General features: G+C 37.2%; 3 protein-coding genes across 3 annotated transcripts in view; 1 reads left to right on the forward strand and 2 right to left on the reverse strand.

Annotated features, from left to right (window-relative positions):
* Positions 1–6113, reverse strand: part of LOC107670235 (tyrosine-protein kinase SRK2-like) — a 10419-nt gene extending 4306 nt beyond the window's left edge. The window contains exons 1-5 of the mRNA XM_016462772.1: positions 5884–6113; positions 4247–4368; positions 1236–1396; positions 779–947; positions 522–680 (exon numbers count right to left, since the gene is read on the reverse strand). Coding sequence (XP_016318258.1) covers positions 522–680; positions 779–947; positions 1236–1396; positions 4247–4368; positions 5884–6113 — 841 coding nt within the window. The remainder of the gene's footprint in view (positions 1–521; positions 681–778; positions 948–1235; positions 1397–4246; positions 4369–5883) is intronic.
* Positions 6114–10449: 4336 nt separating this feature from the next.
* Positions 10450–13185, forward strand: LOC107670236 (5'-nucleotidase domain-containing protein 1-like). Its single transcript, XM_016462773.1, has 6 exons — positions 10450–10937; positions 11353–11444; positions 12298–12369; positions 12574–12683; positions 12874–12953; positions 13096–13185. Exons 1-6 carry the CDS (start codon positions 10845–10847, stop codon positions 13183–13185), a joined length of 537 nt encoding a protein of 178 aa, XP_016318259.1. The 5' UTR covers positions 10450–10844.
* Positions 13186–13490: 305 nt separating this feature from the next.
* col10a1b (collagen, type X, alpha 1b) overlaps positions 13491–15042 on the reverse strand; it is a 10922-nt gene continuing 9370 nt past the window's right edge. The window contains exon 4 of the mRNA XM_016462794.1: positions 13491–15030. Coding sequence (XP_016318280.1) covers positions 13994–15030 — 1037 coding nt within the window. The 3' untranslated portion in view covers positions 13491–13993. The remainder of the gene's footprint in view (positions 15031–15042) is intronic.

Below are 15042 nucleotides of genomic sequence, written 5' to 3' on the forward strand. Positions count from 1 at the left end.
CCCGTCCCGAAATGACCCCTTATACAGTGAAAGCAGTGCTTTACAGTAATTTTATCACAGGTAGTTAAGCTATTCAGAGGCTGATTTCCCAGCCACACATAGAAATCATTGTGTTGTTTAAGTTTTGGAAGTTATTGTTTGACCACTGGCAGTATTCAAAAAAACACCTGTTCTAACAAACAGTGTGGCTTATTATTTTTATAATGGTAATAATAAATCATTATTAAATGTAATATCCATAATAATGAATAATTCTCCCATGTAATCAATATCACAGAGGCTGCCATTAACTAATTATGAAAACTTTTCATTTCAACCTTTCCTTTTCCTCCAGTTATTTCACTTTTTTGTGTTGCATGTTTTGGATGTGTGCTGTACAAGAATACAGTATACAGTTGCCCCACATAACATTAAAAGTATTTTAATGTAAATTCTGTTAATCAAAATGAACAATCGTGATTACAATATCAAAGGAAGTACCTGACATAATAGTGTTTGAGACTTGTGCGGGTGTGTCTTACTTTGCAGATATTCTAGAAGGCTCCCGTGGCTCATGAGCTCTGTGACGATGTAGATGGGCTCTTCCGTAGTGCAGACAGCATAGAGCTGGATCAGTTTGGCATGACGGAGTTTCTTCATGATCTGAGCTTCTCGCAGGAAGTCTTTTGGATCCATAGTTCCTATCACACATACAACAGACGTACAGTATAGCATGCCATGTGCATGTATGTTTGGAGTTGTATATGTGTATCCATCTTGTCTCTGTTTGTGTGTGTACCTGGTTTGAGTGTTTTGACAGCGACGGCTGTGCTGTCATTCCATATGCCTTCATAGACCTGGCCAAACTGCCCTGCTCCCAACTTCTTCAAGAGTTTTAGAGAGGAACGTGAGATCTCCCACTGATCCACAGTGTTGTAAGATAGACCATGTGTCTCTGGAGCCATTGTCTAAACCCCACACACACAAAAGCAAGGAAATAGGCATTGGATTGAATATTTGATAATATCCTGTACAATTCTGTGGAATGCTATTTTAATCGGTCAGTTGCTGTGTTCTGCGGTCAAAGATTTTTGTATAATTTCACCATTGTCTCACATTCTTTGAACATCTTGTTTTATTAATTTAGGTATCAAGTGAGACAAAGAACAGTCAGCCAATTATTGTTGTGTAATAAACCCTTCAATGTTTTTTTTTTATTCAGAAAAATGATTGATGTAATAGTAAATGTTACACACTTTTTTGCAGGGTCCTGCCAAACGAACACAGAGGCCATCCTCATTTCTGTAGTTCTCCACTAGTTCTTTCAATGTGAAAAAACTACGAATCCTTGACACGAAGTAGCCACCATTATCTTGCCTTCTGATCTTATAATGCTTCACTTTTCCGTTGTCCAGCACTGCAATACAGACAGACAGCACATCAAGGACCTCAATCATAATGAAAGATGGGCTAATAAGTAAGAAAATAGCCCTTTTCCACCATAGAGCAGTAACAGTACTACTAGCATTTCCATTAGAATGTGGTTTGGTATGGTACGATTGCAAACCATGCACAGATATTTCATCAAGTTTAACAAGCTGTACTCTGGACAGGAGAACTACACTGAAAAAAAATGGTAACCTAAAAAAATTGACTTCTTGTGGTGACATCTAAATAAACTGATTTTATTTTATATAACAGAATCAGCTAAAATATATCAGGTTACACCAACAAAACAAAATTTAAGAGTAAGCTCAGGTACAGTAGAAATAGCTTTTAATGTAACAATTGCAGGTTACCACTTTTTACAGTGGATCGGTGCAGAAATGCTGTGGGGGTGTCAGACTCTGTTCCATGTTTTGTGTGTGTCCTGCTCCCCATGTGCCTTCGCATGCCCTTATTTGGTTAGTTTCCTGTTCCTGTCCTGATTAGTTTTTCATTTGTCCCAGGTGTTTCCCTTGGTCTTATTGCTCCCAGGTGTGTCTCGTCATCCCCTCCTCCTGTGTGTGTGTATAAAATGTGTTCCCAGTCCCAAGTGCTCTGTCCGCTGTTGAACGTCTTAGTGTAAACGTCTTCCTGAGTTCGTCTCCCTTGGTTCCTGAAAATAAAGTCTTGGTAACGTGTTCTCCAGCGTCTCCTCATCCCTCGTGTGTGTGCAACGTGACGGGGGTGTGCGATATGTATCATCTTACATTTTATACACAATATTGGCTTTTTTTGTTCTATTTCGCCAACGAAAATTCCAATCAAAGCCACAACAAATCTGTTGAGCATCTCCGAGAAACACACAGTGATGCTTTTTTCTGAATGAATCAAGAGTTTTAGAACAAATCAATGATTTTCAATGATCCATTCATAAAAACAGTCAATTGCTTCATTCCTGAATTAATTAGCCCTTTGAATGAATCGGTTGAATGAACGGTCGAGTGACGGTCGACTCACTCATTCAAGAGTTGCTAGTTTTAGCTTCATATTTAAAGTCATTTTTATCATTTTATGTTAGAATAAATGACCTATATAAAGGTAAAAATGCCCCTGGAAATCAATTTAAGGTGGTAAATACTGACCTTAACGAAAACTTTAAACAAACCATTGCACAGATTCAGAATATGAAGACCTTTATCGTATAACCACAGTAAGTCGGTACTAAACCACATAGGCCAAAATGCCAGTAGTTGTTTAGATGGCAAACAATTTTCAAAAAGTCAAACCAAGTACCTTAAAGCAATGGCCTACTCTTTTAAGTGGTATACAAACCACCCTTAGTCTATTTCTTTGAAATGGTCTCTTTTACTGCCACTTTCTGAGAATGACCCACAACATAAGATTCTGAATCCTTTACAAATTATAGCTGAGAACAAAGCACAAACTCTCAAATATGGAAAAATAGTGACAATATTTCATTGCTGGACTCAGGAATTAGGCTGAGTCTGTTTTTCAAGTAGTGACTGATCTGTGATACAGGGAGTGTCACTGAAAGCTCAGGGCACAGTCTAGTGTTAATGAGCTGGTGAGCAATCAACTACTCTCAATAACATGCTGGCTGACGACATATAACCAGGCACCCTGGCCAGAGTGCTCATCACAGCTTTACCTCTCATGATCTTCAAATGTCAATCGTGACTCTAAGACTGGAATGTGGAAACATATGTTTATCTTTCTTGTTACTAATCAGGAAGCAGATACACCAGCCTTGGTTAAAAAAAACAACACACATTTCAAATTCAATTTCAGTTGTGCTTTTGATGACAGCTAAATGTAACGTCACATCCGCATTTTAGCATAAACAAATGTAAATCAATGACTGAAGAAACTCTTGTATTGGTTAGATGAGCTGAAAATAATGATAAACAAATGATAATGAGGCCTTACATAGCCAGAAAACATTTATGCTTTAGCAGGGCCGTCGCTAGGAATTTGCTATGGGGTCCCCTCAAAATCATGTTCAGTGGCGCGATCGGGCCCCCCCTCGCCAAGGGCCCCTGTTACTCAGCTCCATTATTACCCCCTGTCCGACACCCCTGTGCTTTAGCTTTGGTATTTAAATCATGGAAGACTTTAAGAATACATACTAGGGTTTCTAATATTGTTACTTGTTCAAATCTGCATTTTTTTTTTTACTTTTAGGTTAGCAAATATATGCTGATACATGTGAAGCTGTGGGACGTAAGAGATCATGTGACCATAGCCAACAAGTTCTGCAAGTTTGAGTCATGAGAAACACAAAAATATGTTGTATATACTTGCACTGCATAGTAGATAAAGACACCAATCTTTCAAGTCACTACTTGTGACGTATAAGCCAAATGATGTCAAACTTTGACAAAACGTCTTCTGATCTGAGAGCAATAGACATGTATTTATTTATTTTTATTTTTTCTTTATTTGACTTTAGGGATGTAACGATTAACCGCGAGCCGGTTGAAAATCGATTAAAATATGTGACTATTCAAATTGGCTGAGATGCTAAACAAATCGCGATTCATTTAAGTGTAGGAGTTTATATGAATATATGTCTGAGGGGAACTCACTGTCTTTAGAAGAGTTTAGATGGTATTTTTTCTTTTCATCTTGCCTCTGTATAATGCATATTAAAGTTCATAAGTGCAGCGCTGCTTTGTTTACAGCGGAAACCAAGGAAACGCTTTAAGCGCCACCTGCTGGCAGTGTCTTAAATCTCATTTTGTAAAAAAAATAAATAAATCGTGAAACGAATCGAATCGTGAGTTGAGTGAATCGTTACATCCCTATTTGACGTCAGATGTACCTGAGAGTGAGAGCTCTCCTGCCTGGCTTTCACAGTTCCTGATTAGAAAAGCTCCATTCTTGTTCTCTTGAGACATCAACATCTTCTCGGCCTCCGAGCGCTTTGTTTCTGGAAAATACCATCTGCAGTGGAAGAGTATCACAATGTTATGTGAGCTAAAAATCAACCAGCAGTCACACACTGAATTTCAACAAAGAAAAAACAATACAAAATGCAATTCATAAAATACAACAAACCAAAATCATGGATCATTTAAAAATAATGAGAAAAGAATGATTCATTTTTAAACACTTTTTTTGACCTCGAGGACTGTGTGGCCAAGCATCACTTGCTAATATGGCTAATGCAATCAATACTAAAACTAATTTAATATTTAGCCAAGTATTTGTTTTATATGTCACTGTTCTGCTGTTGTTTAAAGCATTTACAGAGCTACTTTTCCTATTTATCGTCACTTTTCCTATTTATCGTATGTCATGTTAAGAATTTTGCATATTGTTGGGTCTATGCAGCAATGTTAATACATTTCAGTCTTTTTTTTTTTTTAGTTTACTTCTGTAGAATTTAATAATGTGTTGTATACTCCTTCATTCCCAGTTTAATATCATGGGTTTTGAACTTCTGAAGCAAAACCAGTTGAGAACCACCGGGGTAATTTAGGGTCCAGCCCTGGATAACAACTGAGTATGTTCAAATAAAGACTATGGAATTCTTATATAATAAACTAACCCTTGGCTGACTCAGTGTTTATGATTGTTTTAAGTTAACATACACAAAGCTTATGCAGACGCCTTGTGTCCAGTAGGTTATGTCTAAATCTTCCAACACAGAGATCATACATGTACAGCTGAAGATCTGCTGACACGTGATGCTGTCACACATTAGCAATACAATGAACTGTATAATCAAGTCTTGTCAGATGGCTACATTTGACTACAAATTGCTACAAAACATTTACACTCAAGCCATTATGTTGTTGGTGACAGACCTGGAAAAACTGGAAAGTTATCTCTAACAAAGTCCATTCGTCAGAAACTATTTAGCATGCCAAAATGAAATACAAAGCATAGAGATTTTATCACACATGACATATTTAATATAACATGTCATATTAAAATTAAAATAGATATATATTTTTGGAAGAATTATTAATTTGATATTTTTATACTATGCACTTTTTATCGATTTATGACACCTACAGTGCACAAAGCCTAGGAATCATTAACAGGCTCAACATTCTAGTACTTCCTGGTTGACCACTGAACATTACCCAGCTTCCCTTAAGAAACAATACAAGGGCAGATAATGCAGAAACAGAATCTGTTGCCAGCTGCTGCCAGGAATCCTCATAATATCCCTCTTGCTGAGCGCAGAGGCTCACAACTAGGGTCTATGCGCGCAATACAATACATAGCCTACATTACAATAATTATGGGACTTCCAAACCACACTAATGATCCCCTGTTCCCAATTAATCCCATCTTTAAAAAAAAAAAAAAAAAAAACCATTAATTGCATAGCCTACCATCACTTGCCAGTACATACATATGAAATTACATTTAATATACATAGGCTATACATACGAAATTACTTTTTCAGGGTTTTCTTTGCTTACAGAAGACCTGCCACAAACTTACGGTTCAGTATCCCCTGCCAAATCATGCTCCGTGCGCGCCGTGTAGTCGTACAGCGCAATGTAAACGTAGCCGGGTTTGCCGGGTTTCTCCCTGTTTGGCGGCTTTGTAAATTCATTAGTTTGCACTTCATGTCGTTTCTTGGTGCTAGATGAGGTGCTGTTCGCCGGGTCTCTAAAACACGGGAAAGTACTTTGACAGCACAGTTTAAACCTCCCTCTGAAGTCTTCCATCGTGAAGTTGTTCACCAGTCCCGTATGTGTATCAAGTTAAACTGAAGCAGTAGGCTAATATCGCATTTCAGTGTTCCATTGGGTTTGTTTCATTCCAGTAAATGTTGCGTGATGTCGTCCATTCTGTGAGCTTGTGAAAACCCTTGGACCGGTGACACGAGATAGCACAGTCCTGTCGACAGTAAAGCAGGCGATTTATTGCTTGCGGTCAAAAATCTGTTCGCATTTCCTGGTCACATTCCCCTGACAAAGTTCAAGATCATTCTCCGCTCCTCGGACCGATAACACTTGCCTTAAGTTTTAAGTCAATCCATGAGAATGCTGAATGTTTTAGGCGAGCTCGTAACAGAAATCGCCCTGCATGAACAGATACTGGATTCTGAGACAGGTTGTTTCTTCAATACGCCCTCAGGCCAGGACTCTCTAATGCTGGCCACATATTACGCAATGATTAATTCAGTTTACATTCAAGCTAGTAAGCTAAACGAAATCACGGAAAAATAACTAATTTGAATCAAATGTCAAAAGCAGACTCTTTCAATACACCTGCACCAATTTGTACAACTGAGTTGTAAAAACAAAACCGTAGGCTACTATAGGTACTATGCCTTTATTACTCAGAAAACCCCAATTAAGGTACACTGATTTGTTTCAGCACCATTACCACTGAGGTGGGGCAATCTTGATAGAATTTTCCTTCTTTCCCCCTACTTATGCAGTTTTTGTCCTCTTTAGTTTCATTCACTCTTTTTTCAAAATCAACTTAAATGCTGTTAAATTGTTAAAAGAACATCAAAAAAGTCGACTCCATAAATTGATGTAACTTCCCTAAAATTGTTTTGTTTAAAGTCAGCATTATGTTGTATATTGTTTCCCTTTAGGTAAGTGGAACATCATATATATATATATATATATTCATCTAACTGTTTTTCAGTGTAATGCTTGTTTGTTTTACAAGAAATCACTGTTATTATGTGTTACATAAGTAATATGAATGGGCTGCTTTTTTCAAATTGATCTGACTTCATATTAGATCATTAATCCACACTTGATGCAGCAATATAAAAATGCAATAAATGTATTAAATGTTGTATTAAAGGGGTCATATGATGCTGCTAAAAAAGAACATTATTTTGTGTATTTGGTGTAATGAAATGTTTATGCGGTTTAAGGTTAAAAAAAAAACATTATTTTCCACATGCTGTACATTATTGTTTCTCCTCTATTCCCCGCCTTTCTGAAACGCATCGATTTTTACAAAGCTCATCGTTCTGAAAAGCGAGGTGTGCTGTGATTGGCCAAAAATTGAAATCGCATCATATGACCCCTTTAAAAACGTAACAGTATTATAAACATCATACTATTGATTTGGTTAATATGATCACTTTTAAGATGAGATAATATCTTGCAATTAATTGTGTCATGCACAGACATTACCATTCAGCATGTCAAACACAACAATAGTAACAATCAAATTAGACAACAAACCAAAGCTAATGCCTAATGTATTTTTGCCGCAATCCACTCTGGGAGTCAGTATAGGTCTACTTGTGACTGAGAATACAGGAAGTAAAGAGAATAATTAAAGAATACTCAAAAGATTTTTGGTAACTGAGACTTCTGCTAAACTTGATTTATTATGTGACAGTACTTAAATCTCTAAGATTGCTGAACTAATTTTTAACTTGTCAAATTGAGTTACTAATATTCACATTTTCTGGTTTCTTATACAAAGTTATCTACACACATTAATGTAAGCTATATAAACTTAGTTTATACACTTTTTAAAATAAAGCAAATGTATTACAAAGATATTTAATGAGTTTCAGACTGTTTTGAGGGATTTTTTCTATGGATTTTCTGGACAACAATTATTGGATCTGTACCCAAACAGAAGAAAATCCTCCAGGAATTCATGTTAAAGGGATGGTTCACCCACAAATTAAAATTCTGTCATATTTTACTGTGGGACTGACTTTCTTCTGTGGAATATACAAGAAGAATTTTAAGGAAATGCACATAGAGATGTGAAGTTAACCTGTTGCACGCTCTACTCAATTTAGGTCAGTTTTTAAAGGTGCATTAAATATAACAATGGGACATGCAAAGTAAAACATTTTTACTGTCCCAATTAGTTATATGGTCCTACGATGTTGACGTGGCACAATACAGATGAGTGACCTTATCTGCCCTTGGATAATGGCTTTATTTCCTATACTTGTGACACTTCACTTGTGATCACTGTCAAATTTGTAGCTGTTTGCTGCATTTGTGGCTCACCAGTGCCCTCTGATGGAACTCTCTCTGCGGCACCCATTCAGTGCACTGCTGTCTGAATCTTCTGTGCTTGTCATTGATCCTGGACCTTTCATTTGCTATTTCCATCAAGGGCTTATTTAAAAGTGCTACCAGTCCACTATGTATTCACCTTACAGTTTCTTAAAATTTCAGTCACTCATAATTGCAGTACTTTCACAGTTGTCTCAGTTTTGTCACATGGTCTATGATATCTTTACACCTGACACATTCTGAAGTTGAACTTGAACCTCAGTACTGCTATATTATTATTTCCCCCCCACTCTTGGCTTCACTTGAGACACACAACAGATGTCTCGTTAAACAATAGTAGTTGCTTTAAGCCCGCTGAGTAGAACCTTTCTTTTGACTGTATTTTGGATGTCATAAGCCAGAAACTGAGATAAAAATAATAATTAATAGATCATTATTGTTATTACAACACTTTAAAATAACTTTTATTAATAAATCATTAACAAATATTATATAATGGTTAACTGATAATTTAGTATATATTCACATATAGCTAGAAATATGAGATAATGTAAATGTAAATGACTAATGAACTAATGAACTTAAGCATCACCTAATGCATTGGTCTTTTAAACTCAATTCCTGGAGGGCCACAGCTCTGCCGTTTTGCTCCAACCCTAATCAAACACACCTGATCTGGCTAATTAAGGTCTTCAGGATCACTAGAAACTTCCAAGCAAGTGTGATTTGGATCTGGTTGGAGCTAAACTCTGCACAGGAATTGAGTTTGAGACCACTGACCTAATGTTTAACAGATCCTTATTTCATGTAAGATTCGATGTTTAAAATGTCATTAAAGTTTCAATTCATATGATCATGCATTTAAAAATCTTAAAATGATTTTGACATGGTTACAGTGATTAAAAACGTCATTAATAAATAATTGATGAACATTATGTGACCCTCTCTGTAAAAACCCAGCTAGTCTTTTTTTTTTTTGTAATTTACTGTTTTCTACATAAAATCATCCTTAAAGAACATTCTGTGAAAATGTAACCTTTATATCTTTAATATTGACTGAGTAAGGCCATATGTCAAAGATTGAAATTATAGTGAAATTAATGGTTTAAATCAAACTTTGATGCTTGTTATCTCATAATTAGATTTTGAGACTTTAGCCTGGAGAGAATCACATACAGGTGCATCTCAATAAATTAGAATGTCGTGGAAAAGTTCATTTATTTCAGTAATTCAACTCAAATTGTGAAACTCGTGTACTAAATAAATTCAATGCACACAGACTGAAGTAGTTTAAGTCTTTGGTTCTTTTAATTGTGATGATTTTGGCTCACATTTAACAAAAACCCAATCTCCGACATTCTAATTTATTGAGATGCACCTGTATAGTGCTTAAGGGATCATTAGTTAATGGTTACAATTTAACTTTCAATTTACGATCATGCACTTTCAAAAAACCATGCAAATTATTTTAACAGAAATTAAACCATGATTAAATCCTACTTTTGAATGCTAACAAATGTCATTAAATTTCGGTTCATATCTACTCTTTTTTTTTTTTTACAAATGTTGTGGAAAAAAATAGCCTTACTTCACAAACTAGGCCTATTCATGTTAACATATTATTCATTAACTCATAACCACAGTCTGTAAAGGTCTTGTTTATTCAAAAAAATGACAATTTTGGAATTTTAGTTTAGAATTAAACTAGCACACACAGACTCACACACTTTGTTTTTTTTTAATCAATGACCGGAAAACGTTATTCTGAGAATAATGATTTCTTTTGCAGCTTCACCCAGGCATGACAATGTTCGATAATGAAGTGCCCTGTTGAAAAAAACAGCATATGCTGGTTAGGTATGTTTCGACGCTGGGATGCTGGTTTAAGCTGGTCCTTTGCTGGTTTATGCTGGTCCTTTTGCAGCACATGACCAGCATAAACCAGCAAAAGGACCAGCATAAACCAGCAAAGGACCAGCTTAAACCACACTCTAAAAAATGACCTAACCAGCATATGCTGGTTTTTTCAACAGGGTGATGTGTGCCAGTCCGTTTTGATCGCGTTATTACGGTAACAGCACCCGGAAATGCGCGAATATTCACATATTTTTACGTTCGTACAAGCATGATCCAAAATCCGCGTTGCTCGTATGCAGTGTTCCAGTACAACCGGCACCGTAGTATTTCTGCGTCGCATGCCGAAACGCGTTCTGTGGATGCCTGCGCTTTCGCTGTAACGTCTCCGTAGAAACACGGCTCGTAGTCTTTTGGGACATTTGTTGTCGCCGCTATCCCACGTGTTGCAGAAGAGACAAATACATCGCAGAATCCCGCCAGCGAGCGAGCTGCATCGAGAGCTTGAAGTCATCGCTGTCACTGCGAGATATTGCAATCCTGTAGTCTTTACAGTTCACATCTCCCATTCCTTCCAAAGGCTATACAATGAGCGAATACTTCTCGCTGTCGGAGTGTGATGTAATTGGCTTTGACTTGGACCACACGCTCTGTCGATACAATTTGAAGGAGACCTCCAGGGTGAGTCGCACTGGCATCATGCATATCATGACACAACCAACCGACCTCAAACGCATAATAGGCTAGGGCTTACACAATGGCGCAAATGAAATGCATGATTTGTTCTGTCTGCTTTACATTACTGGACCTGAAGCGAACCAGTGTTGATGCGCTAATCTAAAAGATCGATCTATTCGGCAGGCCTTGTGAGAACACATTGAGAAGGCGAGAGGTGTGTCTCCTTTATCTGTCATTCCAGGAGGATGTTCATGCAAACACCTTTTGCGTTGATTTCATCTGACGTGTAGTTTATGGGCAGCTAGATAAAGCTTAACTGTATTAGCTCGAGATGAAGCTTCATTTATGACATCTCCATGTTACTGTACCTTCACTTAGTAGCCTACTTACATGTATTTCTTCTTCTGTCTGTGTGCAGCTGATCTATGAGAGTTTTGCACGGTATCTGGTGGGACACAAGGGCTATGATAAAGATCTACTTCATTTGACACCTGCTACTTGGGATTTCTGGTGAGAAGACCGTTTTATTAGTAAAATAATTGGGAAGACCTGCATGGAACCAGATTCGTCATTACCAATGCCCATATATACTCAAAACAAACAGATGCAGATGTTCATGCTGAAAGACTCTGGTAGCAGTTAATCGTTCTTTAATAAATATTTAAAGCATTTTACAGTCCTAAATAACTATTTACAGCATAATTCAGATTCATAACATCATACATTTCTTATTTCATTTTTGCTGTTAAAATATGCTAATTAAAATCAATGGGACAAATACAATGGAACAATGGATACAATACAATGGATACAAATTAAATAAACATAAAGTTTAAAGTTTTTCAGGTACAATAGGTTTATTTAACATCTATTAAGACGTGCTACAGAAATGGAATTATCAAATGTAAAAATAAAACCGTAGTTTTCACTGTATTATTTAAATATAAATTAAATCTTATTAGATCGATCCAAAGGTTATTCAGTCAAGAGCAGCGAATAATTTTCACTTTATTTTGCCGTTTAATTAACATTCAAATATATTGGCAGCAGCATGTTTATTAGGCTCCACATGAAGGATATTGAGTGCATCATGCACATGCTGTATTGGAAAATTTACATACCGCGATATAGCAAAATCTCTAACAATAGGCACTTTATATGCCACACTGCCAGCCCTACTTATTATTAACAAACTGAATGTTGTTTCAAGCAGGTATTCTTGTCATTAATACAGATTATGAAATGAAATTGATATATCTATAATAGTGTCAGTTTTCTTAACAAAGCAATAAGTTGCTGTCCTAGTATGAGCCTGTTTATCTCTCTAGTACACAAACACAGTTGCTTGTTGTCATGTGACCAGTTTTAAAGGTCTTGTGGTGGACCTTGAGGAGGGCAACCTGGTCAAGTTGGCAGAGGACGGTACTGTCTTGCGGTAAGTCAGTTTCAGTATGACTTGTGTGTGTGTGTGTGTGTGTGTGTGTGAGAGAGAGAGAGAGAGAGAGAGAATGATTACTGTGCAGCAAATTTTATAGCTCCTTTTTTTGGAAAAAGATTAATTATACATAAAGAAATATATAAACTTCTCTTAACCTGTTATATTAAGTTGTTAATCTGTTTAAAACATATTTATTTGTAGAGCAACTCATGGCACTAAAGACCTTAGTACTGACGACATCATAAAGCATTATGGTCCAAAAAGAGAATGGAAGCATTTTAATAGCCTCAATACCTCGTACACACGATCTGGTAAGGATGTGTTTTTGAAGATAGTTCATTTTATAATTTCCAATGTCAGTATAACATTCATAAGTTTATTAAATCTTTTGATTCATTTTTTGTGATGTATTTATTTAGAGTTTAATATTTGAATTATCCTCATATTATCAAATAACTGTCCTTGCTTTAATATGTGATTTAGTGCACTCATTTGTTGCAGCAAAATACTATTTTTATGACAACTATTTTGACCTCCCTGGTGCTCTTCTCTGTGCCGGAGTGGTGGATATGTTGAATAAGGTAAAAATAAATCAGTGCTTTTCAAAAATTCGATATTTCTATTGTAGATCAGAAGTAGCATTTGTTAATTAGCCGTAGAGTGACTGTTTACAGCGTATATTGTCATTTGTTAATGTTTTTATTTATCATTTTTTAACCCTAGCGAGGAGCTGAAATCACATCTGACTTTTGGAAAGACATTGTTGCTGCCATTGACCATAACTACAGCACATCTGCATTTCGGGGTATGTAGAAATTACTCTCTTATATCTCTCTTATACACTCTTTATGATCAGCATTTCAAAGTGTAATTTAATTTTGATATTATATAATGTCTGTAAAAATCCAATGTGTGTATATCAAACAGAACACAGTCTTTGACCTATCTGCATAACATTTTGAATGTTTTAATTAGTTAGCCTAAGATTTTTTTTGTTTTGTTTTTTTTTTGCAAAGTTTGAAGTCAGGATAAGATATGTTTCAGGATGAAAACGTAAAGGTCTTTGTACTGAGGATTTCAGCATTAACCTTTTACCACAGTCATAAACAAACAGTAGCACTGGCACTAAAACTTTATTTGTGTTGGTTATTATAATGCACACCTTGTGAGATTTTACAGAGTTAAATGAACAAACAAAACAGAACAAACAATTATTATTCACTTTGGAATCCATTTATTTCAAAACCTGGCTCACTTAATGTCTCGTAAAGAAACCATTGTGTCATACTAAACACACAAACCTTTTGCTAAAATGTGAGCACAGGACAAAGGCAAACACATAGCACCATTTTAATACATAACCATCAGTTCAGGCTTTAGGCAAATGCAGCAGGTCCATTGTCTAATTTCTTGGATAATTTTTATTGGTGTTCCATAATAATTGAGATTATCAAAATATTTCCATACAAATAGGTCTTTATGTAAATCCACAAGCTACAGACATGTTTTCTAAATTAGTCATCCTTTTCCATTCTGCATGACTCTTGGGGCAATGAGAAAATGAGTATAAAGGCAGACAATTTTTGAAATAGAAAGATTGAGGTTTTCTCGAGTGTGTTTATCACGTTGAGGCAATCAAGAAGCCAGAGAAAGAACAGTGAACATTATCATCAGCATAAATGCCATTGGACTGGTCATCTGGAACCTGGATGTACACTGTGTCATGGGAATCCAGCATGAGGACAGCACTGCCAGACATCTGGTCAAGGAAACCTTTGTTGTACTCATCATAAGAGAACAGGACTGGATCTCTGTTTTTGTAAAGTGCTACCAATGCATTTGCTCCATTGACATGCATATGGAAAGAAAAGTAGTAAAGTCCTGGAACCTGACAGGTGAATATGCCAGTGCTGGGATCATAGTGGTTCTCTCCATTGTAAACAACCTGATTGAATGCAATTGGTGTTCCAGCATTAGGATAAGCTGTGGTAAGAAGAGCTGTGAATGCTGACATGGGTGCCTTCATCATCTCGTGACTAACAGGCATTACCATCTCATGGGATTTAATTGGCATGCTTTTCTCATGGTGATAAATAATCTCGCCTGGGGGTCCAGGAGGCCCAGGAGGTCCTTGTGGACCTGGGAGACCATCATGACCTCTGCCACCAGGGATACCAGGAGGACCCTGAGGTCCAGAAATTCCCTTGGCTGTGAGCCCTGCTGGGCCAGGGGGGCCTGGAAGTCCTGGATGACCCTTAAACCCTGGTGTACCAGCAGGTCCTACTGGGCCTGTTGGTCCTCTTGCTCCAGGGATACCATTTTCACCCCTTGCACCTTGTGACCCTTGAAGTCCTGGATGTCCCTTTTCTCCTGGTGGCCCCTTGCTACCTGGGATACCTGGTGCACCGGTAAATCCTGATTCGCCCTTGGAACCCTGATGCCCCATATGACCCATTGGACCTGGTGGACCTGCTGCGCCTGGAACACCAGGTTTTCCTGAGAAGCCATGTGCACCTTGCTCACCCTTTGCACCCCTTGGACCTGGTGCGCCAACCAGACCAATGTCACCTTTAGCTCCCTGTGGACCTGCTTCTCCCTGGAATCCCCTAGCACCCTGAGGACCAGGCGGACCTATTGGGCCAATAGCACCTGTCTGACCAGTGTGACCCA

Source organism: Sinocyclocheilus anshuiensis, unplaced genomic scaffold, assembly GCF_001515605.1.
Source record: "Sinocyclocheilus anshuiensis isolate Anshui unplaced genomic scaffold, SAMN03320099.WGS_v1.1 scaffold937, whole genome shotgun sequence".
NCBI lineage: Eukaryota > Metazoa > Chordata > Actinopteri > Cypriniformes > Cyprinidae > Sinocyclocheilus > Sinocyclocheilus anshuiensis.

Excerpts from the sequence above, each read along its gene's own strand:
- LOC107670236 (XM_016462773.1), top strand. The coding sequence starts at position 10,845 with ATGAGCGAATACTTCTCGCTGTCGGAGTGTGATGTAATTGGCTTTGAC. Across the intron at positions 10,938-11,352 it reads ATTTGAAGGAGACCTCCAGG|CTGATCTATGAGAGTTTTGC; the intron begins GTGAGTCGCACT and ends GTCTGTGTGCAG. Across the intron at positions 12,370-12,573 it reads GAGGACGGTACTGTCTTGCG|AGCAACTCATGGCACTAAAG; the intron begins GTAAGTCAGTTT and ends ATTTATTTGTAG.